At 51.8% G+C, this 22053-nt stretch overlaps 8 protein-coding genes across 8 annotated transcripts; 4 read left to right on the top strand and 4 right to left on the bottom strand.

The window, feature by feature from the left end:
* Positions 1-44: 44 nt before the first annotated feature.
* CkaCkLH20_10410 (fibronectin type III domain-containing protein) lies at positions 45-1652 on the top strand (the record flags this gene model as incomplete). Its single annotated transcript, XM_038893124.1, has 1 exon — positions 45-1652. The coding sequence occupies one exon, from the start codon at positions 45-47 to the stop codon at positions 1650-1652; it is 1608 nt and encodes a 535-aa protein (XP_038741534.1).
* Positions 1653-2383: 731 nt separating this feature from the next.
* CkaCkLH20_10409 (heterokaryon incompatibility protein) lies at positions 2384-4210 on the top strand (the record flags this gene model as incomplete). The annotated part of the gene is made up of 1 exon (XM_038893123.1): positions 2384-4210. One exon carries the CDS (start codon positions 2384-2386, stop codon positions 4208-4210), a length of 1827 nt encoding a protein of 608 aa, XP_038741533.1.
* A 128-nt stretch (positions 4211-4338) lies between these two features.
* On the bottom strand, positions 4339-6575 carry CkaCkLH20_10408 (fungal specific transcription factor; the record flags this gene model as incomplete). The annotated part of the gene is made up of 5 exons (XM_038893122.1): positions 4339-4912; positions 4971-5221; positions 5294-5590; positions 5799-6085; positions 6140-6575. The coding sequence occupies 5 exons, from the start codon at positions 6573-6575 to the stop codon at positions 4339-4341; spliced, it is 1845 nt and encodes a 614-aa protein (XP_038741532.1).
* Positions 6576-7850: 1275 nt separating this feature from the next.
* CkaCkLH20_10407 (uncharacterized protein) lies at positions 7851-8603 on the bottom strand (the record flags this gene model as incomplete). Its single annotated transcript, XM_038893121.1, has 1 exon — positions 7851-8603. The coding sequence occupies one exon, from the start codon at positions 8601-8603 to the stop codon at positions 7851-7853; it is 753 nt and encodes a 250-aa protein (XP_038741531.1).
* A 4846-nt stretch (positions 8604-13449) lies between these two features.
* On the top strand, positions 13450-15159 carry CkaCkLH20_10406 (uncharacterized protein; the record flags this gene model as incomplete). Its single annotated transcript, XM_038893120.1, has 5 exons — positions 13450-13792; positions 13853-14048; positions 14111-14726; positions 14790-15038; positions 15130-15159. The coding sequence occupies 5 exons, from the start codon at positions 13450-13452 to the stop codon at positions 15157-15159; spliced, it is 1434 nt and encodes a 477-aa protein (XP_038741530.1).
* Positions 15160-15708: 549 nt separating this feature from the next.
* CkaCkLH20_10405 (uncharacterized protein) lies at positions 15709-17475 on the bottom strand (the record flags this gene model as incomplete). The annotated part of the gene is made up of 1 exon (XM_038893119.1): positions 15709-17475. One exon carries the CDS (start codon positions 17473-17475, stop codon positions 15709-15711), a length of 1767 nt encoding a protein of 588 aa, XP_038741529.1.
* Positions 17476-19591: 2116 nt separating this feature from the next.
* On the top strand, positions 19592-20128 carry CkaCkLH20_10404 (uncharacterized protein; the record flags this gene model as incomplete). Its single annotated transcript, XM_038893118.1, has 2 exons — positions 19592-19933; positions 19988-20128. 2 exons carry the CDS (start codon positions 19592-19594, stop codon positions 20126-20128), a joined length of 483 nt encoding a protein of 160 aa, XP_038741528.1.
* Positions 20129-20269: 141 nt separating this feature from the next.
* On the bottom strand, positions 20270-21416 carry CkaCkLH20_10403 (uncharacterized protein; the record flags this gene model as incomplete). Its single annotated transcript, XM_038893117.1, has 4 exons — positions 20270-20455; positions 20528-21074; positions 21164-21290; positions 21350-21416. 4 exons carry the CDS (start codon positions 21414-21416, stop codon positions 20270-20272), a joined length of 927 nt encoding a protein of 308 aa, XP_038741527.1.
* Between the last annotated feature and the right edge of the window lie 637 nt (positions 21417-22053).

Below are 22053 nucleotides of genomic sequence, written 5' to 3'. Positions count from 1 at the left end.
TTATGCCCGAAAGATTGACAGACTCGGCGCAGCCGATCAGAATCATGATCGCCGGCGATTCCATGAGCCACGGCCAAGAGGGAGATTTCACCTGGCGGTACAGGTTGTGGCAATGGCTTCGCCAAGAACAAGTCAACTTCGAATTCGTCGGTCCCTGCAGCGGTACCAAGAAGCGGGACAAATCGCAACCTCCGAGTCCACCTCCATTCGCAGATGAGCCACCCCCAAAAGAAGCGCCAGATCCCTGTGCATTCGACGGCGGCGGCTATGCAGACGGCGTCCAATTTGGCTCCTGTCACCTCTCACGCTGGGGAAAACAGGCTGCCCAATGTGTTGACGAGGTGAATCAGCAGATAGCACGATTCGAACCGGACTATCTTCTCGTCTTCCTCGGATTCAATGATTTGGGATGGGGCGTTTCTGGACCAGAGACTTTGATCGATGTGATGAAGAGACTGGTGCACAACGCCCGCGATGCGAAGCCGTCACTCAAACTCGCCATTGCCAACATACCGCAACGCACTCCGATAGACGGGACGGAACACTTGGCAGAAATGGTCGACACCTACAACAAACAGATCCCTGCATCAATCTCGGCCTGGGATAGCAAAGAGTCCTCTGCAAGGCTGGTCAAAGTTCGAGAAGCCTACGATTGTTTCGCTGGCAGCTACGACGGTATACATCCCAATGCCCTGGGAGAGTTCCAGATTGCCAAAGCCTTCTCTCAGGTCTTGGTATCTGAGTTTGGTATTGGAGCAAAAGAGCTTTCCGTTCCGCCACAAATTCCCAAGAGACCAACTCCAGTGCCGAAGTACGTTGCTGCAAAAGCCGTGTCTTACGGAATTGCAGTCACATGGGACCACGTTTATGGCGCTATTGGTTACGACGTGAGGAGTCGCAATAGCGATGACTCGGAGTGGGACTACTGGCGGAAAACCAGCAATCGGCATGACACTATGAACGTCCAAGACGGTGTCAAATATGAATACCAGATTCGGACGTACAACGGCGAAAGCAGCGGCGAAGAAGTTACATCAGAATGGTCGCCCGTTGCGGCAGCCGTTGCAAGTCCAAAGGCAGCCCCAGGCCCGACTGATATCATCGTGACCCCTGGCGTCTCGGAACTTGTTCTTGAATGGCAACAGCCATACGGGCAGTGGATCATGGATCGTTATGAGGTTCAAGTCTTCGATGCATCCGCTTTCTTGACTTTCCCGCTTGTACGGGGCGTCAGGGGTAATCGCGATACCATTTCCAACGATGAGCTGATATCGGGACATCGCTATGCAGTGCTCATCCGAGCCTGGACTCAAGAAGGTCCCGGAAGTTTTGCAACGGGTCGCAACTTCATCGCAGGCCACGGAAGGCCCATTGAGCCAATGAATCTACAGGCTGAAACCACAGACTCAGTCACGGCGAAACTCACCTGGAAGCCGTCACAGTACGCATCAAGTTATCGTGTATGGGTACGTAAATATGGGGAGGAATTCGAGTTCGACGTCGATGGGGAGACGGAGGATACGGAATACGGAGTCACGTTTCTGATTCCAGGCGCATGGAACTTTGAGTTCTCCGTATCGGCATTCAATGGTAATCTGGAGTCACCCAAGTCAGGGTCGGTTGTTCCTCCAAGACGCGAAGTAGAGCTCTGACGACTTCCTTTTTCTACCTAAGTCAATTAAATTCGGTACGATTCCATATTTCAATTGGTCCCCATAATCCCTGACGAGTCTTTGCCGATACCTCATAGGGTAACAGTTCAGCCGGAGGCTGGAGGGCGCTTATATTGTGATACATATGCAGGTCGCCACAAAAGGACCATATCCCGGTGACGCTGCTGACTATTTCTCTCCTTTCTGCAATCCGAATGGTTGTCGCAGCGACGTCTGGATCGCGCGGTTCTTGTAACTTGGCACCTCGTATTGAGATAATTCCCTTAGAAGACGCCATCAATCAACGCCAAAAGAGCGTGGCGAAGCAGACATCATCTGATTTCTTCGACACGTTCGGCACATCGGGCTGTACTCTTGACTGCGCCGCATATGCCTCTCGACACAAGTTATCCGCTGAAGCTATCAGGACATCACACGCATCTCATGAGGAATTCACCAAACGAGGCAGACATCGAGTTGTTCAAGGAAAAGAGTTCACATACGATGACCTGGCGTCTTCGGCGCTGAGTGGCTGTGGAACATGCATAGCCCTCAAAGCCGTGCTTCATATGCTTTCAAACGAAGATCTAAAGTTCACGGCATCTTCAACTACTGTGAGATGGATCACCAGACACAGCGGGACTTTGGAGATCACGGCATCAGATGGGAAGGGTTATTACTTGAGAATCCTCAACGTCGCAGGTTCTAAAAATATCTTTCGACGTCTTCAAATGACCAACGGTCTCGCTGGAGACACGTCTTCCCCGTTGAGTTTGCAGCGTGTTCGTAGCTGGGTCATGGACTGCGAATCGAACCATCAGCAATGTGGCCGAGGCGTCGACATGAATTTGCCAACACGACTCATCGACGTCACCGAAATTTTTCGGGGAGATGCAGAGGGCGTGCGACTTGCGGAAACTCAGGGGAATACGGGAACCTACATGTGCCTCAGTCATTGCTGGGGAAAGATCCTCATCAAATCCAAGACGGAAAATGCTTCTCTCCGGGAGAGACTGGATTTCATCCCTTGGTCACTACTGCCCCCGAGCTTTCAACAGGCAATCGAAGTCACACGAAAACTCGGCATTCGATATCTTTGGATCGACTCACTATGCATCATCCAAGACGACGCCGACGACTGGGAGAGAGAAGCTGCACAGATGGTCAACGTCTACCGCAATGCTTATGCCACCATAGCCATCAGCTGGTCTCACGATTCCCAAGGCGGATGCTACTCGAAGACGATCCCGCCAGTATACTCCAAAATAACGACTGAAGAGGGCGATGAATTCACGATCGCACTCGCACTAGGTGCCAAGCGAGACGACCTATCGGAATATGAACGGGTGCAGGAATACTTCCCACTCTTCAACAGGGCTTGGTGTCTCCAAGAGCGTCTGCTCTCCCGCCGCATCATTCATTTCAACTTTGGAGAGCTTGCGTTTGACTGTGGGAAGGGCTACTCTTGCGAATGTGGAGGAAAGCAGCATTACAACTGGCACAATGTGGTCGATCTCTCCGGAACATACACACCTCTGCGCTCGCGGTCCAAGTACCTCGCCCTACTCAACAACTCGACGACTGTGTCATCGAATGCCATCATGACCGATCAGGGAAAGCTTGATCCCTACGTGAGATGGCATCGCCTCGTGAGCGAGTATACCTGCCTCAATCTCACTGTCACGACGGACATGCTCCCCGCATTCTCGGGACTCGCACACGAGATGGCGGAGATCACGGGAGATACGTACCTCGCGGGACTCTGGAAGAATAACCTCGAGCAAGATCTGATGTGGCATGTCGTGTCCGTGGCTGACTGGCGCAATCAGCGTGAGAAAATACTCAAACGGGGTTGGATTGCACCGTCTTGGTCTTGGGCGTCGACGGGTAGCGGTTGCAAGGTTGGCTTTCCGATTTTCTCCGGAGCTGAGGTTCTTGAGAAGAAGACACCGGGCATCGTGGAGTCTGTAAAGATAAGTTGCCATCCGTCCGGGACTGACCCGACGGGATCTGTTTCGTTCGGCCGTCTAGAGGTGGAATCTAGACGGTTGCCAGTTTTGATTCAGAGGCCGTGTTCGCGATGGGATGTGAAGCGGCGGTGGACCGACCGCGTGTATGGAAGATTTCTTCTGTACGCTCGTGAAAATGATCGCGAGTGGCAGGAGGACTGTCGACCTTGGACTGGACAAGAGCCTCTCGAGCTTGGGCCTGTCAAGTCTTCACTTTGGGTTGACCCGACGGTTGAGAGAATGGGAAAGCAGTACATCCGCAAGGAGGGCGCGGACAAGGATTACAAGGTCGGCCTGTGTAAGCATTGCGCCTTCCTCTCTGCTGAAATTCTGTACATCAGAGGCATGAAGACCGACAAGGGCGCGCTTTCGAGTAGGCTTCGGGACTTCTTCTTGGTTGTTACCAAAGATCCGGAAAGCTCAACGGACAGCTATGTGCGAGTTGGTATGCTCGAGATCATCAGTGACAATCGGGAAGATCGGGAGGATTGGTTTGAGAGTTATTGGGAACAGTTGGCTTTGCCTTCAACTATCATAGCTATCTCATAGCCTTTTGTTGAATTTGTTTACTGTATCTCAGAGTTAACCCTAGAAGAGTTGTCTATCTGGAGACGTGGTCACCGATATTTTACATGATCGACTCATCAAGACTTTTCCATTTCCCCGTCTATTGATTTCTATGTTTGTTGAGTGGATTCAAAGGTCGAATCTTGCAGAAGATCCATCATGGCCGGATTACTATAAAAGAAATCTTCCAGCTGAGCAGCGTTTGTCATCCACATCATCGGATTCCCTGGCTTCATGAGACCCTCTTCCATAGCATCCACACCCATACCAGACATGACAGCGTTTCCTGCCATCTCAGACCCATTGTTCGCATTCTGATTATACCCAATCGAATGCTGTTGTTGGTTTTGCTGTTGATGCTGTTGCGCTTGTTGCATCTGCTGGCCTGCACCGTTTCCTGTCTTCGCCGGGAAGCCCAATGCCGCCAAGTACGCGTCCATCTCTGCGCTTGCCTGTGTCTGTTTCTCTTGCGATGTGGACGTTCGGATCTCAATGAGTCGTAGAGCCACACTATAGAGAACCTGGAAGAGGCGGTGCATCTTGTGTGCTGCGTCGGAAAGTGTGTTGGCCTCCTGGAGGAAGATGATGAAGCTGTGGAGACGTGCCAAATCTTGAGTGTCGTGGGTCTCTATTACTTGGCAGAAGAGAACGATGAACGGGATGAATGGGGCGAACATGACGATCCTGGACTCTGTGTTAGTATTTGTTTCTCGCGCTGAATACTTGAGTTCGAAGGGCTCACCAGTGAATGTAGGTCACGAAGTAGACTCCATGCGACTTTTGCATGATTGTCACGCATTCTTGGTGCTTTTCAAGAGCTGCTCTGGCAGCCTTTATGCACTCGGGGCTGAAAGTGGTGGGGGAGCCCTCAACTCGCGGCGCGGCTCGGTAAACCATGGTCAATAGCGACAGACGAAGTACGGAATCCGAAGTTAGATAAAAGTCGATGAAAGACTCGTCGGCCAATTCTTTTGACTTCTCGCCCCATCTCGCCTGTGGAATGAGTAAGTACGGGATATCACGATGCTTCTCACGCGTGGCCTGGGGAAGAATTGGGTCACTTACATTGGCTTGCTGCGTCCTGGTTTCGATATCTTGAAGCATGGACACCAACTCATGGACACGAGTCTGACGAACGTGGTACGGCTGGACCACGGACTCGGGGCTGTAAAGCATTTCGTAAATCTTTCCTTGGCACTTTGCTGTGTGAATCCACAGAACGTAGTATGGCACAAGAGGATTATCGATGGGCTCCTCCAACAACGGCTCCGGCATCGTGATATGCCAGTCAGGAATGGTTGACGCACGGCCTAGACGGAGTGAAAGGGTTTTGTCGATGTAATAGACATTCCAGAAGATAAACTGGTACCAATGTATCCCATGTACTCTGGGCTTCATGTCGTCTTTTGTGTTTATGAGGGCTTCCTTTCGGTGATAGCCCAAAGTCTGACATAGCTCCGCTGCTTTTGAAGAGAGAGTCCAAGCGAGTGAAGGTTTCGAGATTTCAACGGCATGGAAAGTCTTGTCTCTTAGCAAACCGTATTTAAGATAGGAGCGTTGCAAAACTTACACCAAAGAGGAGCGCAATGATGACGTCGGCTGATGCGGGTAGGTGTAGAGGCAAGTTTGACAGGCTGGTCTCCAAATTGATTCTGCACATTTTGGCATACTCAAGATACTCTTTTTTCTCTTCCGATGAGAGTTGTGCAGCGTAGTCGGTGAAGAGCGAGTAGAGTCCTCCGTTTACGGTGATGAAGTCAAATTCCGAATGGTTTTCCGAGAAGTAGACGTTCAAACACAGATCTGGAAAGCGGCGTGTGGGCAGGAAGTCGTAAACCCATGCCATGCCCGTGCGGGCTAGACCTCTCACGAGTTAGCTACTGTTTAAAGTAGGCGGTAAAACCGACTTACTCTTCGCAACTCGAATGGTGCTGACAGCTTTCTGGATTGGAGGTAATTCAAGACCCTGGATGCGCGGTCTTTGAATCGGTTTTGCAAAGGGATAGGTCATCTCTCCCGCAACTGATGGCTGCTTAAGAGCTGTGACGATCTGAGAAAGTGCGTCGAGAGTATCGCTCAGGTCGAGGCTTGAGTCCTGTAGCGACTTTGTGCTGACAACCTTTTGCAGGAACTCCGTGGCGAAGACGGAATGTGCTGCCAAAGAAGACTCTCCTTCCACGAGCGCACTCGGCTCATCATCTCCCTGGAAGGCGTGACTTGAGGGTGTTGTTGTTGATGTTGACGGTCCCTCTTGTGGGAACAATGGTGTGGCTTCGGTTTGAGGTGTTCCCATGATGGCATTGACCTTTTCAATACTCGTGCCTGCAGATGAGGGATTCACCTTCATGTCGTGAAGAAGGCGGATGACCGTCTCGAGGCGACGGTCAATCTGGTCGATTTTTCTCTCACTGTACTCACAAAGTTATCATAACACGAAATTGATACGATGAATGGTATTGTGTAACACCTTATACGAGAAAGAAGACAAGTCCGTCAGGCTGGCTTACTATTGTGGGGTGATGAGGATTCTCGTCCTCTTCTCTTTCGGTTTATTGTCCGCATGTGTGCACTCGATCTTGGCGTGCGTGCAATAAGAGCAGGGAGATTCTCTATTGCATCGGATCTAAAGTCATGTGAGTGTCTTGTCCCCCTCGCAGAATGTTTAACGTGGTCAAGTTTGAATTGATGCCAAGTAATGACGTGCATCGTGGGACCTAGGCATGTGGGTTCAAGACATGACTTTGTCAAGACGTCAACTCACCTTTCGAGCTCTACACGCATCGCACTAACATCAAATCAGTTGGGATTTCTCAGAAAAGCCACAAGACGACGATCACCTACAGCTCTGCGAATAGTCGTTTGTGTGTTGGCCGAAGACTGCTCAGGCGCCTCATCGGGACCGTCATCTGGAGCGTCCTCATGGCCGCTGGCATCCAGCTGGCCGTCATCCATCGTATGATTGACCGTGTATGTCTCTGGCGCGCCGGGGTTGGCTAAGATCGTGGTACTTCAGTGGGGGTCGCCAATCGGAGGATGGCCAGTCGATATGAAGGAAGCGGACTGCGGGAGCCGACCGTTGCCCGTTGGAATTGGGAGCAAGATATCTTTTTTCTTCGGGGGAGGAGTGGTCGGGACCCGAAATATGAGTGAACAGGCAGCCTTGATGTCTTCTACCGTTCTAGGAAGCATCTGTCAATGTGTCGTTATTTTAGTTTTATTTCTTTTCAGAGCGGCGTATCGGAGGCCGCGCGACCCGGAAGCGTCCGCGGCGCAGCTGGACTGGCAAATTTGCCTCAAATAGGCATTTAATGGGGCTCTTCGGATCTTTGCGTGCATAAACATCCCTGTCTTGCTGCATAATTAGTCATGAGCTAGTCACGAAAGCTCTGAGATCAGGGGATGAATTTGAGGATCTTCTTTTCTCTCTAACTATTTGTTCTTAGATCTGTCTACTTGATAGATCCTGACAAACTGAAAACTTGTAACTCCTTCCAGACATCGACTCTTCGCAATCACCCGTGACAAGAACAAGGTGGCTGAGTTTCACTGCCCTTAATCTCAGTCGTCCATTCGCCTCCTCGTAGGTTGGCGCAACGCTAATACCAACAGCGCCAACCTGCGGTCATGGAATCTGCACAGATCTCAACCGGTACTTCCGAGACAGCATCGGCGCCCACATCCTCTCCATGAAGAACCCAATTTCAGGGTTGGTCGAATTCGCCCTGTCGAACTCGTTCAGAGCGTTGGTGTACACCGTCCTCGGTAGACTCCATATCGTCTCGCGCCTCACAGCAAAAGTCCCGCCGTGCATCGCGCGTATTGCAGGCGGGTGCCGTCCGCCTAGAACCCTCGTCCAGAACTGCGCCGGCGTGTACCGAGCTGGCGTCAACGTCTTGATTTGATTCGGCGTAATCCACAGCGACTGCTTCGAGCTATTCCAGTCAATCTTTCTCCAGTCGGCGAGGTCGTGAAAGAGCGTCGGGTTGAACGGCGTGACGTCGTCGATTGGTAGTTTCATCGCCTTGTCGACCATCTGCGAGGTAGTGTTGACAGCGGGTGAAATGAGGTCGAACGGGTCTCCTTGTGAGAAGATCATGACTTCGTCGAGCGTGTCGTAGTTATTGGCGATGTGGTAGAGGTGGGTATGCCCTTCACGTCCGATATTGCGAAGAGGGATGTAGGAACGGAATTCGGAGTGCTTGACCGTATCGTTTGTTTGCGGGACGTTGCCTTTGGCGTAGACATAGGTGCTGTTTGCGACCGCAGACCACGGTTCGAGGGGTTCTTTGAAGCGGGCGACGACGATCCCCAGGCGATCTGCGGCTGTGAAACGGAGGATTGAAAGTAATAGCAAGACGATGTTGAGAGCAATCATCGTGAGCACGGCCGTGTGTGAAGAGGTGAGAATGAAGAGTTGTCCGGACGCTCCGTGGAAGAGGAGTTCATGAGCATAAAGATGAACTCATTGGATCGTTCCATGCATAGCACGACGGGCTGAACTCTAATTCGCGACGCGTCTCTATGAGGAAACTTTCGCCATGGGTCTGCCATTAAACACGCTGCGACTGCTTGAGTAGAGTTCGTCTTTTAAACCGGTGGGATGAAGCGTATGGTCTTCCACGGCAAGCCCAAGAGAACTTCACTCATCGCTCACTGTTCAGTTTCAACTCGGTTTCAGTTACTCAGTTGACTTGTCCTTAAAAATATTTGTGCTTCAAAATCCAGCAGGTCAATTGCGCAAAAGTCTATGCTTCCTTCAAATGAACTCCAATGTTTGCAAAAGCCTGAAGCTCCTCTTCAGATATTTCGTCTTTCTCCTGGTCAAACGCAGCCATCCTCTCCATCCAAAATCCCCAAAACTTCTCTACGGTTTCACTACTGTCTTGTAACTTGATCTCGAACTCTTCCATCAGCTCCTCCAGAGCTTCTGGTAAATAACGTTCCTCATCTCTTATCTCAGTAACGTCGGTTGGGTCCATGGTATGTATCAGCTCCTCCTTGCCATCGATAAAATCCGAAATAGAGTGGCCATCATTCGGAAAGGCATTTGTATGCTCACAACAAGTGTGACGCATACCAAGACGATCAAAAGTGCAGGCACGAACAAAGTCGGATAGAATTTCACGGCTTGTGCCAGAAACCACCCCCAGTGTCCTTCGAAGGTTCTGCCCATATTCGCCATTTGCGCTTGTCTGCGAGCCCAAGAAATGTTGAGGTCGCAGGGGCCGGGCTGCTCGTGACCATCCCTTGTTGTAAATTGACCCTGGGCTACAGCCTTTTCTCGTACAATAGCATGAACACGGGTCCTGTGGACAGGCCGTCAGAAGCTTCCTTGTCAGCGAGACATATTGTGCTCCATGACTGGCCCAATCTTCATCAGTCCATTCTGAAACTTCTTTTGCAACCATGATCTCTCCCATCACATATATAACGCGGTGAATTGCCCGAAATCTGAAAGGTTGTAGGTCATACGACGATGATGGTGACGATGATGACTGGATGTGAGATTTGTGGGGAATGATTGCTTGGAAGTCAGCTTCCTTCTGATGAAACCATTCAAGAAGCCTCGTCACCCCATTCAGTGTACCTCTTTCAAAGATCCATGCGGACCATCGAAAAAGCATTAAAGGTGTGTAACCACGAACGACAAAGTCAAACCCGTCAAAGCCGGATTGAAATAGAGCTTCCGCTAGGGTCGCGCTGAGATGAAAAGAATGATATATGGATCCCAATCGTGTTTGCTCGTATTCCTGCGGAACTGTTATGCCATGGGCCTTCAAAGACTTGGAAACATCGTAGGCGTTATTTTGTATCATCGACGTGTTCGATAAGTTGAGCCGTTCAACCTCCATAGTGGGGAGCTGTTCAACAGCATATCGTAGCATTGCTTTCCTACGGTGTGCAAGTTCGTTGCTCAAAAGACTGCAAACCTCGAGACTTTGGGGAGGAGTGCGTACGTCAGTTGGAAAGAAATTACTTGTTTCCTCGAGATTGATTCGAGCGCCTTTCTTGAGTAGTAAGGCGATGGACTTCGTTTCTTGGAATGTGATGGCGTAGTGAATTGGGGTATGTCCGCCGGGATCTGGCACTTCAATGAGTGACTGACTCTCTGCTCCCGCTAGATCGAACAGTAGCTCTAAGCCTCGCGGCCAGAACGCGGCGATATGAAGGGCCGTTTGGTCATACGCGCCAGTTTCGAGAATGAGATCTGGTGACACAGCTAATAACCGGCGAAGATCTGCTTCCGATTTCTGAAATAGTGCGGAGATTAAAACTCCGTAATCGAAACCTTACAAAAAGTCACTTCAGCCCTATTCTTGTTCGGACTATGCTACTTGGAAAATGAAAGTGTATGTACTCACAGTGAAGGGAATCAGCGAGCCATCGGTAGATACCTGGCACAATCGAGGCCAGATTGTTTTTCAGTCGTTTTGCCTCTCCAAATGGGTTTCCTGGACAGTAGACATCCATTCTGACGAACTCTTTGGCGAAATATTCCATGGTCTCAAGTGAACAGCGCTGCATAATTTCAGGCTGGTATGCTCGTGCCTGCTCTGAATCCAGAAGTAGAACTTGCAGAGGGCTACTGTAACAGGTCTCAGTACTTGAAATCAAACTGAAGTAGTCTGTCTATGAATATACTTACCCTGAAGCTCCAGTCTCATTGAGGGGCACGCCCATGGATATCAACGACTTGCAGAATCGAATGAACAGGTGCCTTGTCTCTTGAGGCCAATAATTGCGATACGTAAAACACGTCCACTAGGGAAGTTCCATAAGCTGCTAGAATTGAAACTAACCTGGGTAGACTTACGTGAAGAATATTGTACTCGTAAGCCTCATTGACATCGGTTGGCCATGCTCGACGATCAACAAATAACTTTTGCAAGCTTTGCAAAATATGCGCCATTTCGTGCTCGAGAACTTGTTTGTCTCCTTTGTCCACGTGGTCTAACCTTTGAACCAGTTGAAACGCACCAGCATTGTGGTCAACAACTGCACGAAGTGTAAAGTTGGGTTGAACTTTCAAGTCTCTCATGAACACAGAATGGGAATAAGAAATACCAATTCTCCAACGAAACAGTGTGTTGAAAAGTCTCATCTCGCCGGAGATTGTTCGGATGTTTGGATTGAGATAAGAAAGCTGGCAATGTTTCCTATGGGTCATACCTTGTGACCCTGGGTACTTCGTTTGATGTCTCCGGGACACAGAGTCACAACTGCAGCCAAACATCAACAACCGAGGTGACTCAGCGGGCTCGTTTTCCCGCGTCTTTGGTGGTTGATATCTCTTCAACCTAGTTGGTTCAACACCTTGGACCGTCAGGAGCTTAGGATTTTGCCTGACTTGGTCGTATCTGGATATCGGAACAGTGCTGTCTTTGCCAAGACCGGATACTGGCTTTTTGGGGCTTTGAATTGTTTCCTCAACTCTCTCGAGACGCAGTCTCACCGCAGTTTCGAATTGTGTCAGTCTGTTCTCAATTATTTTGTCGATTTGCGGTAGTAAAACGGCCAGTTGTGCTGTTGTTTTCTGGCCTTCCAAGAGAATCGCAGAACTCAGTTTTGCGGACTCGGAGATAGTTGTATCAAGAACCTGGTTGGTAAGATCACTAATTTTTAATGAGCCAGTTGTCCATGTCTCCAGTGCCTTTTGGGGGATCTCACCGGTTCAACAATAGAAGACAGCTGGAGAGCGCGGCATGAAACTCCCGCATCTGGGTTCTGAGATCATCGAACCTATGCTTTTGGAATGGGAATTGAAGATGCCTCAGAACCTCTTTTCCTTGCTCCTTGACGCCACGGACCGCTGTAGGCCGACAGTATTTCGAGCTAAGAGCCTTGAAATCCGCCAGGCATACATTGCAAGCGCTGTAGCACTCGTCCAGTGTGCTTGAGAGAGTCGAGTCGATCTTTCCGCCAACTGTCACCCTGTTGTTCAACAGATGGAGGAAAGCTTCCAATCTTTGTGCATGCTGGTCCAAAAGAAGGATGTCGACGTCGCGTGATCGGAAATCCTGGCAATAGATGTTCAGGCCCTTGCAGACTTCAATACCCAGGGATATGAGGCCAGCAACGCCGCTTGCTGCCGAGAAGGGGTCCATGGCTCGAATAATAACGTGAGCTGAACTGCATGGAATGAGTGCTCATGCTGCCATGGAGAATAAAGTTGAAGAAGTTGTCTCGATCAAAGCCATTTGTTGTTCCCCAGCTCTAAACTCGCTTCGGAAGCGGGGTGGGAAAGCCGGACTGGGAATGTGAAGTCTGAGACTGAGCTGAGCCGAGTCTGACTAGAGATAGGATGGCCTCAGTTGGCCCCGTGGCTCCGCCAGGATGGGAACAGATAAATAGGTTGCCGTACTCCATGTCAGCCGATCAGTGTGCCTTTGCCTGGAACACAGCCTGCTTCGCCAATTCTGCAGGCGCATGCAGAAACCCTCACTATTCTAGCTCTATTGGTTGCCTTAAAACACGATACGACGAGAAATGGTCACGTCAATCTCACAGCGCCAATAACAGGCCGACTGACCTTGTTACTCCGCACCATGCAAGAAGTTGATTCGTCCATCTCGTTCAAAACCCGTTCTTTTCAAGAACATCTTCCGAATGGCTAAACAGATGGGTCAAAACCAGCGATACACCCCGGCGAACGGGGAAAGATCTATCCGTCTGAGAGAACACTACTCAGAAGCAGTCAGTGACATTAACTTGTTTCATCACGGACTTGACAGAGACTCCAAGTTGTAGTTAGAAATGCGCTGGCAGAGACTCTGAACCCTGACCCTCCACAACGGCCCACACACAACAAGCGAGCCCTAGATGAAGAACAACTCCATGGCCATCGCCACCAACCATCCACCTGCATCAGCAGATGGGTATCATCGTCAGCGCCGATGGTTTAGTGGTAAAATTCTCCGTTGCCATCCAGCAGCGTCGGGGAGCCGGGGGTTCGATTCCCCCTCGGCGCAACCTTTTGCTTTTCAGTCCTAAAACATCGTCTTGAAACGATACGCAACTCATTATACTAACATTGAAGCATGCCTTTCGCTCTAGTTTTGACTTCGAGGAAGAATTTGACTTAGACAAACTTTTTAGCTGATACGTACAGACTAAAGGATCAACTCGCTTTGCTTGTATTGGGAGACAGCCTGCAGCAACGCTGCGCCTCTTGCCCGCAGCTTCACACCATTGGGCCCAGGTAGTGATAGAACATGCAGGTCATGCAGACTCAGGAAGCCTACATACAGGCTTACTGCAAGGCTCACTGGTGTTCCCACTCTGAAATCTTCCCCCCTCACCTACGAAAGGTCACCACCATCTTCGTCTTCAAAGGCTGGGTTTCTAGGAAAGACGCCATCTCGAAGTTCACAACCACCACATCCTACACGGTCTGTATGGATCCTTTATCGATCATCGCCAGCGTGGCTGGCATCTCCCAGGCCGGGGCTTCGCTCTCCAAAGCCATCTACAAGCTTATCTCTTCCACGCGCGGAGCACCCAGGGAGATCGCCGACATTGCGCGCGGCATTTCCGAGCTTTCAGTCATTCTGAGCGAGCTGCGACGTGTACTCCGGGATGGAAAATCACTTTATCGGCGAAAGTTGCTCAGGAAAATATGCTCAGCGATGAGGCGGATCGGGAAGATTCAGCTTGCTATCGGCAGATTGATGGATGTAGGAGGCGGGGTAGGGCGTCTCAAATGGGCTTTCCGACGGTCGACCAGTACGCAACTGCTCTATCAGATTGAGGCGCACAAGGGTGCAATCAACATGATTTTGCATACTATGACGCTCGCTGTTCAGATTCGAGTGTTGTCTAGGTGAGTTGATCTCGCCCACGTCTAGAAAGCCAGTGAGACGAGGAGTCCTGATATTGTGCCAGCTTTTCGGAGAAAAAGGACGAGATTGCTTCTAAGCCGGAACTTGAACTTGAACGAGACCTCAGCCGTCAACAGGCGGAGAACATGGTCGAGTCATCATTCCAATCTCTTCAACAACTCACCGCCGCCAGCACTCCTCCTCAACAGGACACGGACTCGGAAGATGATCACGCAAACCCCAGTGATGCCAGCAACAACACCCAGAACCAACTGGTTTTGTGGAACGGCGGGCCGGACGACACAGCAGCCTGGCTCTACCGAACCGTGTTCTCCTCCTATGCGGATTTGCTGGAGGAAAGTGACGGCGATGAAACCAAGTCCGACTCGAATGGCGATTCGGACGAAGAAGAAACACGTTTGCAGTCATCCGCACTGAGCCTTCAACTTACCGGACTCGGATCTGCGTTTAAGAAACCCAACGGATCCCAGAACATCGTGAACGAGCTTCTCGCTGAGTGGACTGTCCTGACAAACGAGGAGATTGATGGGGTAGAAACGATTCCCAAGACCCCGGAGGCCGATTCCGCAGCTGAACCTAAGATCGAGGAGCCACTGAACATCACAGACGCGGTGGGGAGAAAGTTCATATTTCCATTCCACAAGGCGAAGACCTGGGAGGTAAGTTGTTATCATGAGTGCATACTCTCTTCTCCGTGGATATCTTTGCTTAGTTGAAGTCAGGGGTTTTCAAAGCTCATGAAAGAGGCTTTTTTACACGTAGACATACTTGGGCCACATGTTCAAGAAGAACATTATGACATTGTATCATCGGAATCGAACGTCATCATGCTCCCCAGCCTCTGGGCCGACCTAGTCAAGCCTGGAGAAACATTCGAAATGCGCATGTGGCCAATCGCTGACCTGAAAGCTAAGATGGCGCCGTTTACGGGAGGGCCACCTGGTATGCACCCACGAGGACCGTTCCCACCAGTACGTTTTCAACCGGGTCCGCCTCCTCCGGGAGCTGCATCTCCAAGACTGCCTCCTGGTGGCATGAAAGTACCGGTGCTTTCCCCCGCAGGACCTCTACGACCGCCCCCTGGCCTTCTAGCGAAGCTTTCCTCTTCGGAAGCTCCGGTTAAAAGCAAGTCACCTGAGCCTCAGTCGTCTACATCAAAGTCCACAAAGAGTAGGTCACTTTACTGGCTCGAATGCTATTGATACTTTTCATGAAGCAATGCTGACCAAAAAGCAGAGAAGAAGTCCGCATACGTTGAAAGCGACTAACAGCAATATTTACTATTTTCGGGGGTTTTGAATACATACTGAATTCCTTCTCAAGTCCATGGCGGCGGCCGATAGCTCCACAGCTATCGAACTGGGAGGAAAAGTACTTCCGTGAATGATTCTGGTGAATGAATATACACTGTTAGAACAGACGGCCAGCTGGAATTCCTGAATACTCATCGAATGCGAAATATGCATATCGTGGTCACATAGGACTACATGTTCGTTTCGGTCACGGTCTTAAGCATCCATTATCTATGTTAACTCCCCTCCGAGAAATCTGATCAAAAAGCACGTGAACACGAAGTAAATAGGTCATTGACGCTGAACAAACTCAATTCCCATGCATCAGAATTTACAAGAAACACAACTTTTACGCCAACTTCTCACGAACCTGCTCGCTAGAGCCCTCATACCCATTCCCAATCTCATCAACAACCCACCTCTGCCTCCCATCCTCCCCCATCTTCAACCCATACGCATACTTCCTCCCCATACTCTTGATAGCCCTACGCGAGCTCCTCTTCCCCATCCCGGAAACGACGTCAAACTCTGCCACCATCGTCGTCCCTGCGACATACGTCATCACCGCCGCCACGGAGTCAGGTCTACGAGGCAGGTAAGGCAGGCTCGAGCGCCAGTAGAACACCAGCCCCTGCACGACGAGCATTATCGTGGCTATCACGACACAGGCCACGCCGCAGAAGATGTACTCCCCGCGGAGCTGGCCCGGCCGCCAGGGCAGACCGCTGATAGCGACGACAAAGAATTCGGCAACTAGGGCGGTGAGTGCTATGATTGCGGGGATGGTGTAGCGCAGTTTTGCGAGGGGGTAGATGCCGAAGAGAGGCACGCTGTTGCCCTTCTTGAGGATCGTGTCCCTCGCGTCGGAGGGTTTGGCGTGCATTCGTGCGTAGGGCGCGAAGTTCTGGGCATCGGCGAATACCATAGTCCAGTATCGAACTATCAGGATACCCGCCAGGGTGATGCCGATGCGAACTCCTGTGATTTGTGAACGGGTGGTATAGCCGAAGATCCGACGAGGGCTGTCAACATGTGTCAGGGCCGCGACGGAGAAGCCTAGTAAGGCGAGGTGGAACACGACGAAGATGAGGTCGGTGAGGAAACGGATATGCGTCCATGGGGTATCGAGCGTGAGGCTGGCTTTTCTCTCGACTGCGGTGGACTCGAGACGGTGCATGAGACCTGGACTATCTGCAGAGACCGCTGCCGGCACGAGACCATACTTCTCGCCGTTCCGGGATGGGAAAGTGCCGAGGTTGAACTTCTTATCTTTCAGGTAAAGCGCGAGCTCAGTCTGCGTCATGTCCTTCGGGATCATTCCGAAATCGCTCTCGATCTGGGGATGGCCCATGACCGCGGCGACGCCGGAGATGGTTGTTGCATCGACGTTGATCCGAGACGGCGTCTTGAACCATAGACCGATCGCGTAAGCCAAAGCCACAGAGATAAGTGCCAAACCCGCCGTCAACGTGTTCATGGCCCACGGATTCCTGCTCAACCGGGGCGGGCAGGGCGTGAGGTCGGTCGATGTAGCGGGTATACCACACCACCATGCATCCGGCGTCACGGCCTCCACAGCCACCGCGCTGCCGAAGTCTACGAGGAACAAGCTACCGGCGATGGGAGCGAGTGTGATGGCAGAGCCGGCGAGTGCGGCGCCTGAGGCTCCGGCGTTGGTCATAAGTTGACGCAGAGGTTCAAGGGCTGCGATCCGGGGGTATGCTACGTTGAGGGCCATGACGAAGGCACGAGCTGTGATGATAGGGACGTAATTACCAACAACCACCTGTCGAACGCTAAAGGAGTTGTCTTTCGACTCGGGTTTGGGAACGCGAGCGGTCGATGTGTCTTGTGACTTGGCATCCTTAGCTGTCTCTGTTGGATTCAGAGTCAGACGAGCAGGAGTCTCGATGGTCTTTGTATCAGAGATCACTGAAGCTGTGTCTGATTGAGATACCGTTGGGACTGAGTTGGTGGGAGTCTGCTCAGGGGCGTCCGACGTCGGAGCACTTTGTGTGGCGGACCTCTGATCTGATGCGGACTCTTTTGTCGACGCTGACTGTCTGTCCGACGCTGACATCGGTCTTGATTTCCGTTCTGCGGCAGTCTCTGCCATTGTCGGCGAAGGGGGACTGTGAGCCGTCGGCTGGTCATCGGCCGTGGCGTCGGATGCCGTTGGACTCACCAACAGAGGTGCGTTGGGCGTGGCCAACTCATCGCTCAGGTCAGGCCTCCTCAGGTTTGAGGAAGAAGAGAGGGTATCTGGAGTTGCTTGGGGCTGAATATTACTCTGAGTTGCCGGAGATATATCGGGGTTAGATGGGTCGACATCAGAGGGGACAACAGAATTCGGCACGGATCCCAGGCCCCCAGACGGCGACGATAGTGTGGTATCGCCACCGGATAACGGAACGGCGGTGACAGACGGGTCGACATCAGAGAGGACAACAGAATTTGGCACGGATTCTTGACTCCCAGGCGGCGACGACACTGTGATATCATCACCAGATAAAGCGGAAGCGGTGACAGACGGTGCTGAACTCTCAATAGCTACGATTACCGGAGTAGTAGCCCCATCCGATCCTGAGAGTGCAGTCTCAGCTCCTGAAACCGCCAGAAAAGGGCTGTCAAATGTTGCAGATGGCGCTGTTGGACTTCCAGACACCAGGCTTGGGTTCGAGGCAGCCTCGGTCCCTACTGGACTGCCAGCAAGTGGTGAGGCGTCTGATGGTTGCAGAACACTATCAGATGGTGCATCTTTGACGGACGAAGGGGAGTTAGACTGAAACCCAAGAGCAATAAAGCTCGGATCTGTGGCCGAGGGAACTAGGTCGGTAGCAGTTGGCTGGATCGAGTCTACTGGTTGGCTTATGAGAAGACTCTCGGGGGCACCTGGTGAAGGCTCAGAGACGGCTGTTGCCTGGTCCTGGCTCCCAACTGATAATGTTGGTGCTGATCCGGTTGTGAAGGAGGCTGTGTTGATTGGAGATGGTCCTTCTCTGAGAGATGACGTTAGTTCGGATCCGGCTGTAAAGGGAGCTGCGTTAATTGGAGATGATTCTCCTCGAAGGGGTGCTGAGTTCAGGATGCTGGGAATCGCTGTCGTTGGTATTGAGTCATCCTGAACTGGTCTCGTCGACAGCAGCAGCGAGTTCCTCGAGGTGTTGCTGCTTGGGCCCTCTGCTGAAGGTGATACTGCCAGGAGTGTTGTTGAGAAACTTCCAGACAGTGGGATTGGAATGATGCTTGGATCGTTTGCTGGAGTTGGTCCTTCTGGGAGTGTTGCTGGTAGACTTCCCGGCTGTGGGACCAGAGTGATGCTTGGGTTGTCTACCAAAGACCCGCCCGTGGAAGCCGTCATGGGCAGACTTCCCGATTGTGGTAGCGGGGTGAGGCTTGGATCGTCTACCAGAGGCGAATCCGTAGGCAAGTTCGTCTGCAAGCTTCCTGACTGGGATGGCGAAGTAATGGTAGAGGCGCCAATCTCAACTCCACTTGGAAACGTAACAGAGCCCGCGGGTTGAATGCTCTGAAGCCCTGAGCTGACGCTGGCAATAGGTGAACTCTGTTGCGATCCCAGAATTGAAACGGGAAAAGCCTCTGTCGGGCTCGATGGTTGTGGCGTTCCGGGCGAGGTATTGATGTTCGGCGTCGTGGGTGACACCGGTGAGATGGGCGTTACGGAACCGGATGCTACTTGACTTCCACTTTGCGAGCCGGGCCCGAGGGGGGTGGGTGTGTTGCTTTGCGAATTGATGCTGATAGATTGAGAAGTCGCCACAGTACTTGGAACTCCAGTGGCGGTGATGCTTTCAACGGATGTAACTCTTGGGGCAGACGTAGCGCTGGATTCAGTTGCGATGCTAGAGGCAGGCGTCGTTGTAGGTTTAGTTGTGGCAATAGGTGTCTTGATGATGGATATCGTAGTTGTGGGATTCCTGGTGATGGATGTCGTGATGGTGGAACTCGAGGTGATGGGGCGCGTGGTACTGGGAGTCGCAGTACCCAATTCAGTCGAAGCAACAGTCCCCGACGTTCCCGACTGGCTTGAGATGAAACTGGTGGAAACTAGACTCGTCTCTGAAACTGAGCTTGAATTAACTCCCAGGCTTGTCGTAGAATTACTCTCTGGAGTCGTGGTCAGAATTCCCTGCGAAGTCACAACGACGGAAGTCGGGGCGAAAGTCGCATCTGAAGTGGTGATCGACCCAGTCTCTGACGTGATTACCGAACTGCTCGTCTCTAACGTGGTGGCAGAGCTGCTCAACGGCGTCATAGTCAAGCTCATCTCTGATATCGTCGTCGAAATCGTCTCCAAGGTCGTATCCAAACTAGTCTCCGAGATCTGTGACGCCGTGGTTGAACTCGCCTCCAAATCGGTGCTCGTAGTAACGTCCGAAGTCGTGATCGAGCTTGGCTCTAAGCTCGTCTCTGAGCTCGTCCCTGGGCTCGTCTCTGAGCCAGTGCTTGACGACGCAGAGCTAGTATCCAAGCTCGTCGTCAAACTTTCGCTCGTAGGCGTATTGGATGTCGTTTCCGCCAAAGAAATGCTGGATGAAGTTCTGCTCGACGACGTAAGTATATTCGGCGTGGTCGTCGTCAAAGTCTCGCTCGCTGACGTATCAGAGGACGAGGAGGCACTGGAAGTACCACTCGACGTCGTGTCCGATAGAGAAGTACTGGAAGAACTACTACTCAACGAAGTACTCGTCAACGTCACGCTTGTCGTAGCAGTGCTCGTCAAAATAATCGTCGTTGTGGGATCATAAAACGTGTCGGTGGTCGTTGAGCTTTCACTCGTTGAAACCGTACTCGTGGGGGATGATGAAATGGTTGAGTCGGATGTGATACTGCTTGTCGATAATGGAGAACTGCTGATCAAAGGAGTGTTGCTTGTTGATGAAGAGCTGCTAGATGAAGAGCTGCTGGACGAAAGACTGCTGGTAGAAGAACTGCTCGACGAAGAACTGCTGGATGAAAAACTTCTCGATGAAAAACTGCTCGATGCAGAACTGCTCGACGAAGAACTGCTCGCGGAAAAGACTGTAGTCGAAGAAGCGTTGCTTATCGATGAAATGCTCGTTGTCGAAGACGTGCTGATGGATGTCGAGGTGTTGGGCGGTATCGGAATACTACTCGACGTCGAAACATAAATAGACGTGCTAGACGTCGAAGTCGTCGGCGGTAAAACAACCGAACTCGATGACGAGAAAGAAGGAGATGACGACGATGAAGGCTGTAAAGGTGGCAGTGAACTCGAAGATGACGAAGGAGCGACATATACTGAGGAACTTGACGAAGAACTCGACGAAGAGCTGGAAGATGACGAAGGAGCGACATATACCGTGGAAATCGGCGAAGAGCTCAAAGACGAGCTCGTTGACGATGATACCACCAGCGTGGACGAGGAAGACGAAGGAGTCACATACACCGACGAACTGGACGAACTGAACGAACTCGTCGTTGACGTCGTAACCACCGTCGTAATCACCGAAGACGTCGTCGGCGTCAACGTCGGCGTCAACGTCGGCGACGTCAACACCGGCGTCAGCGTCGAACTCCCCGGCCCCGAATCCGTAACCGGCGTCGTAACAGGCGGCACCAGCCCCCCCGTCGGCGTAGGCGGACAGACCAACGTCGCCCCCGTCCCCGTCGGATCGAACGAGTAATAACAAACCTGCCTCCTCTCCACCTCCACCTCCTCCCTCTTCCTCCCTCGAACCTCCCCGCGGACGTTCATCGCATTCCACAATGCCTCCTGCCTCCTATCGATCCTCCCCTCCCCGGGAACCTGGTACGTCGACTTGGAGCCGTCGGGGAGGGCGCGGTTCATGCAGGCCACGAGCGCGATGAGGCCGAGGGAGACGATGAGGAGGGCGATGAGGGAGGTGAGGTTTACGTAGAAGGGTTTCTTCTTTGCGTTGGTGGCTCCTGTGCCGGGGGGTCAGTTCACGAGATACTGAGAGGCACCTCTGGCGTGGTTTACTTACTTGTTGGGTCGATGGACTGGTAAACCTGCGCCTGCGCCTGCGCCGGCTCTTTCTTGGTCAACCTCATGATGGGAGAGAGAGTGTGTGTGGTCACCGATGCATCAGCTCGGATTCCCCAAAAGAATGGCAATAATCAAAAAGAGAGAGTACTGAGAGCACAGGAAGCTCTTCACGGACACCTGGGACAAATCCACACGCACACAGAAACAGGTCAGAATCCCCTCGGCGTCAGGCCTGAATAGCCTCAGGGCATCTATATACCAGACCCATCCACCGGCCAGAGAGAAGCCTCGACGACGCCGTCTCCAGCCATCTGCAACGTCAAAGACGAAACTCCCAACCGTCACCGCCTCCATACTCACTTTGGACGGAAAGAAACAATAAAAACGACCATGCCAGCCCGCCTCACCCTGTTGTCGGGATTCAATCCAAACAGGAAATCCGTAAGCCTCCAAGAGACGTCGGGTGGCATTCAAAGGAACAAACCGACACAGCCGCGACAGCGTCTTCACATCAAAAAGCCACGCACGTGGGAAAGACATCCAGACCCGGCGCGCAGCAGCCCGAAATAACATCTCTTCTTTCACTCGATCGGACTCGAGACGATACCCTGATACAGCGGCTTCCCATGACAGCTGTCGCAACTAACCATAATGCGGCGCCGAGGTTCCGGTTCGGGATGCGAGGGCGCATTCTGTAACGAC

This window comes from Colletotrichum karsti (assembly GCF_011947395.1).
Source record: "Colletotrichum karsti strain CkLH20 chromosome Unknown Scaffold40, whole genome shotgun sequence".
Lineage (NCBI taxonomy): Eukaryota > Fungi > Ascomycota > Sordariomycetes > Glomerellales > Glomerellaceae > Colletotrichum > Colletotrichum karsti.
This window is presented reverse-complemented; position numbering and strand designations above follow the sequence as displayed.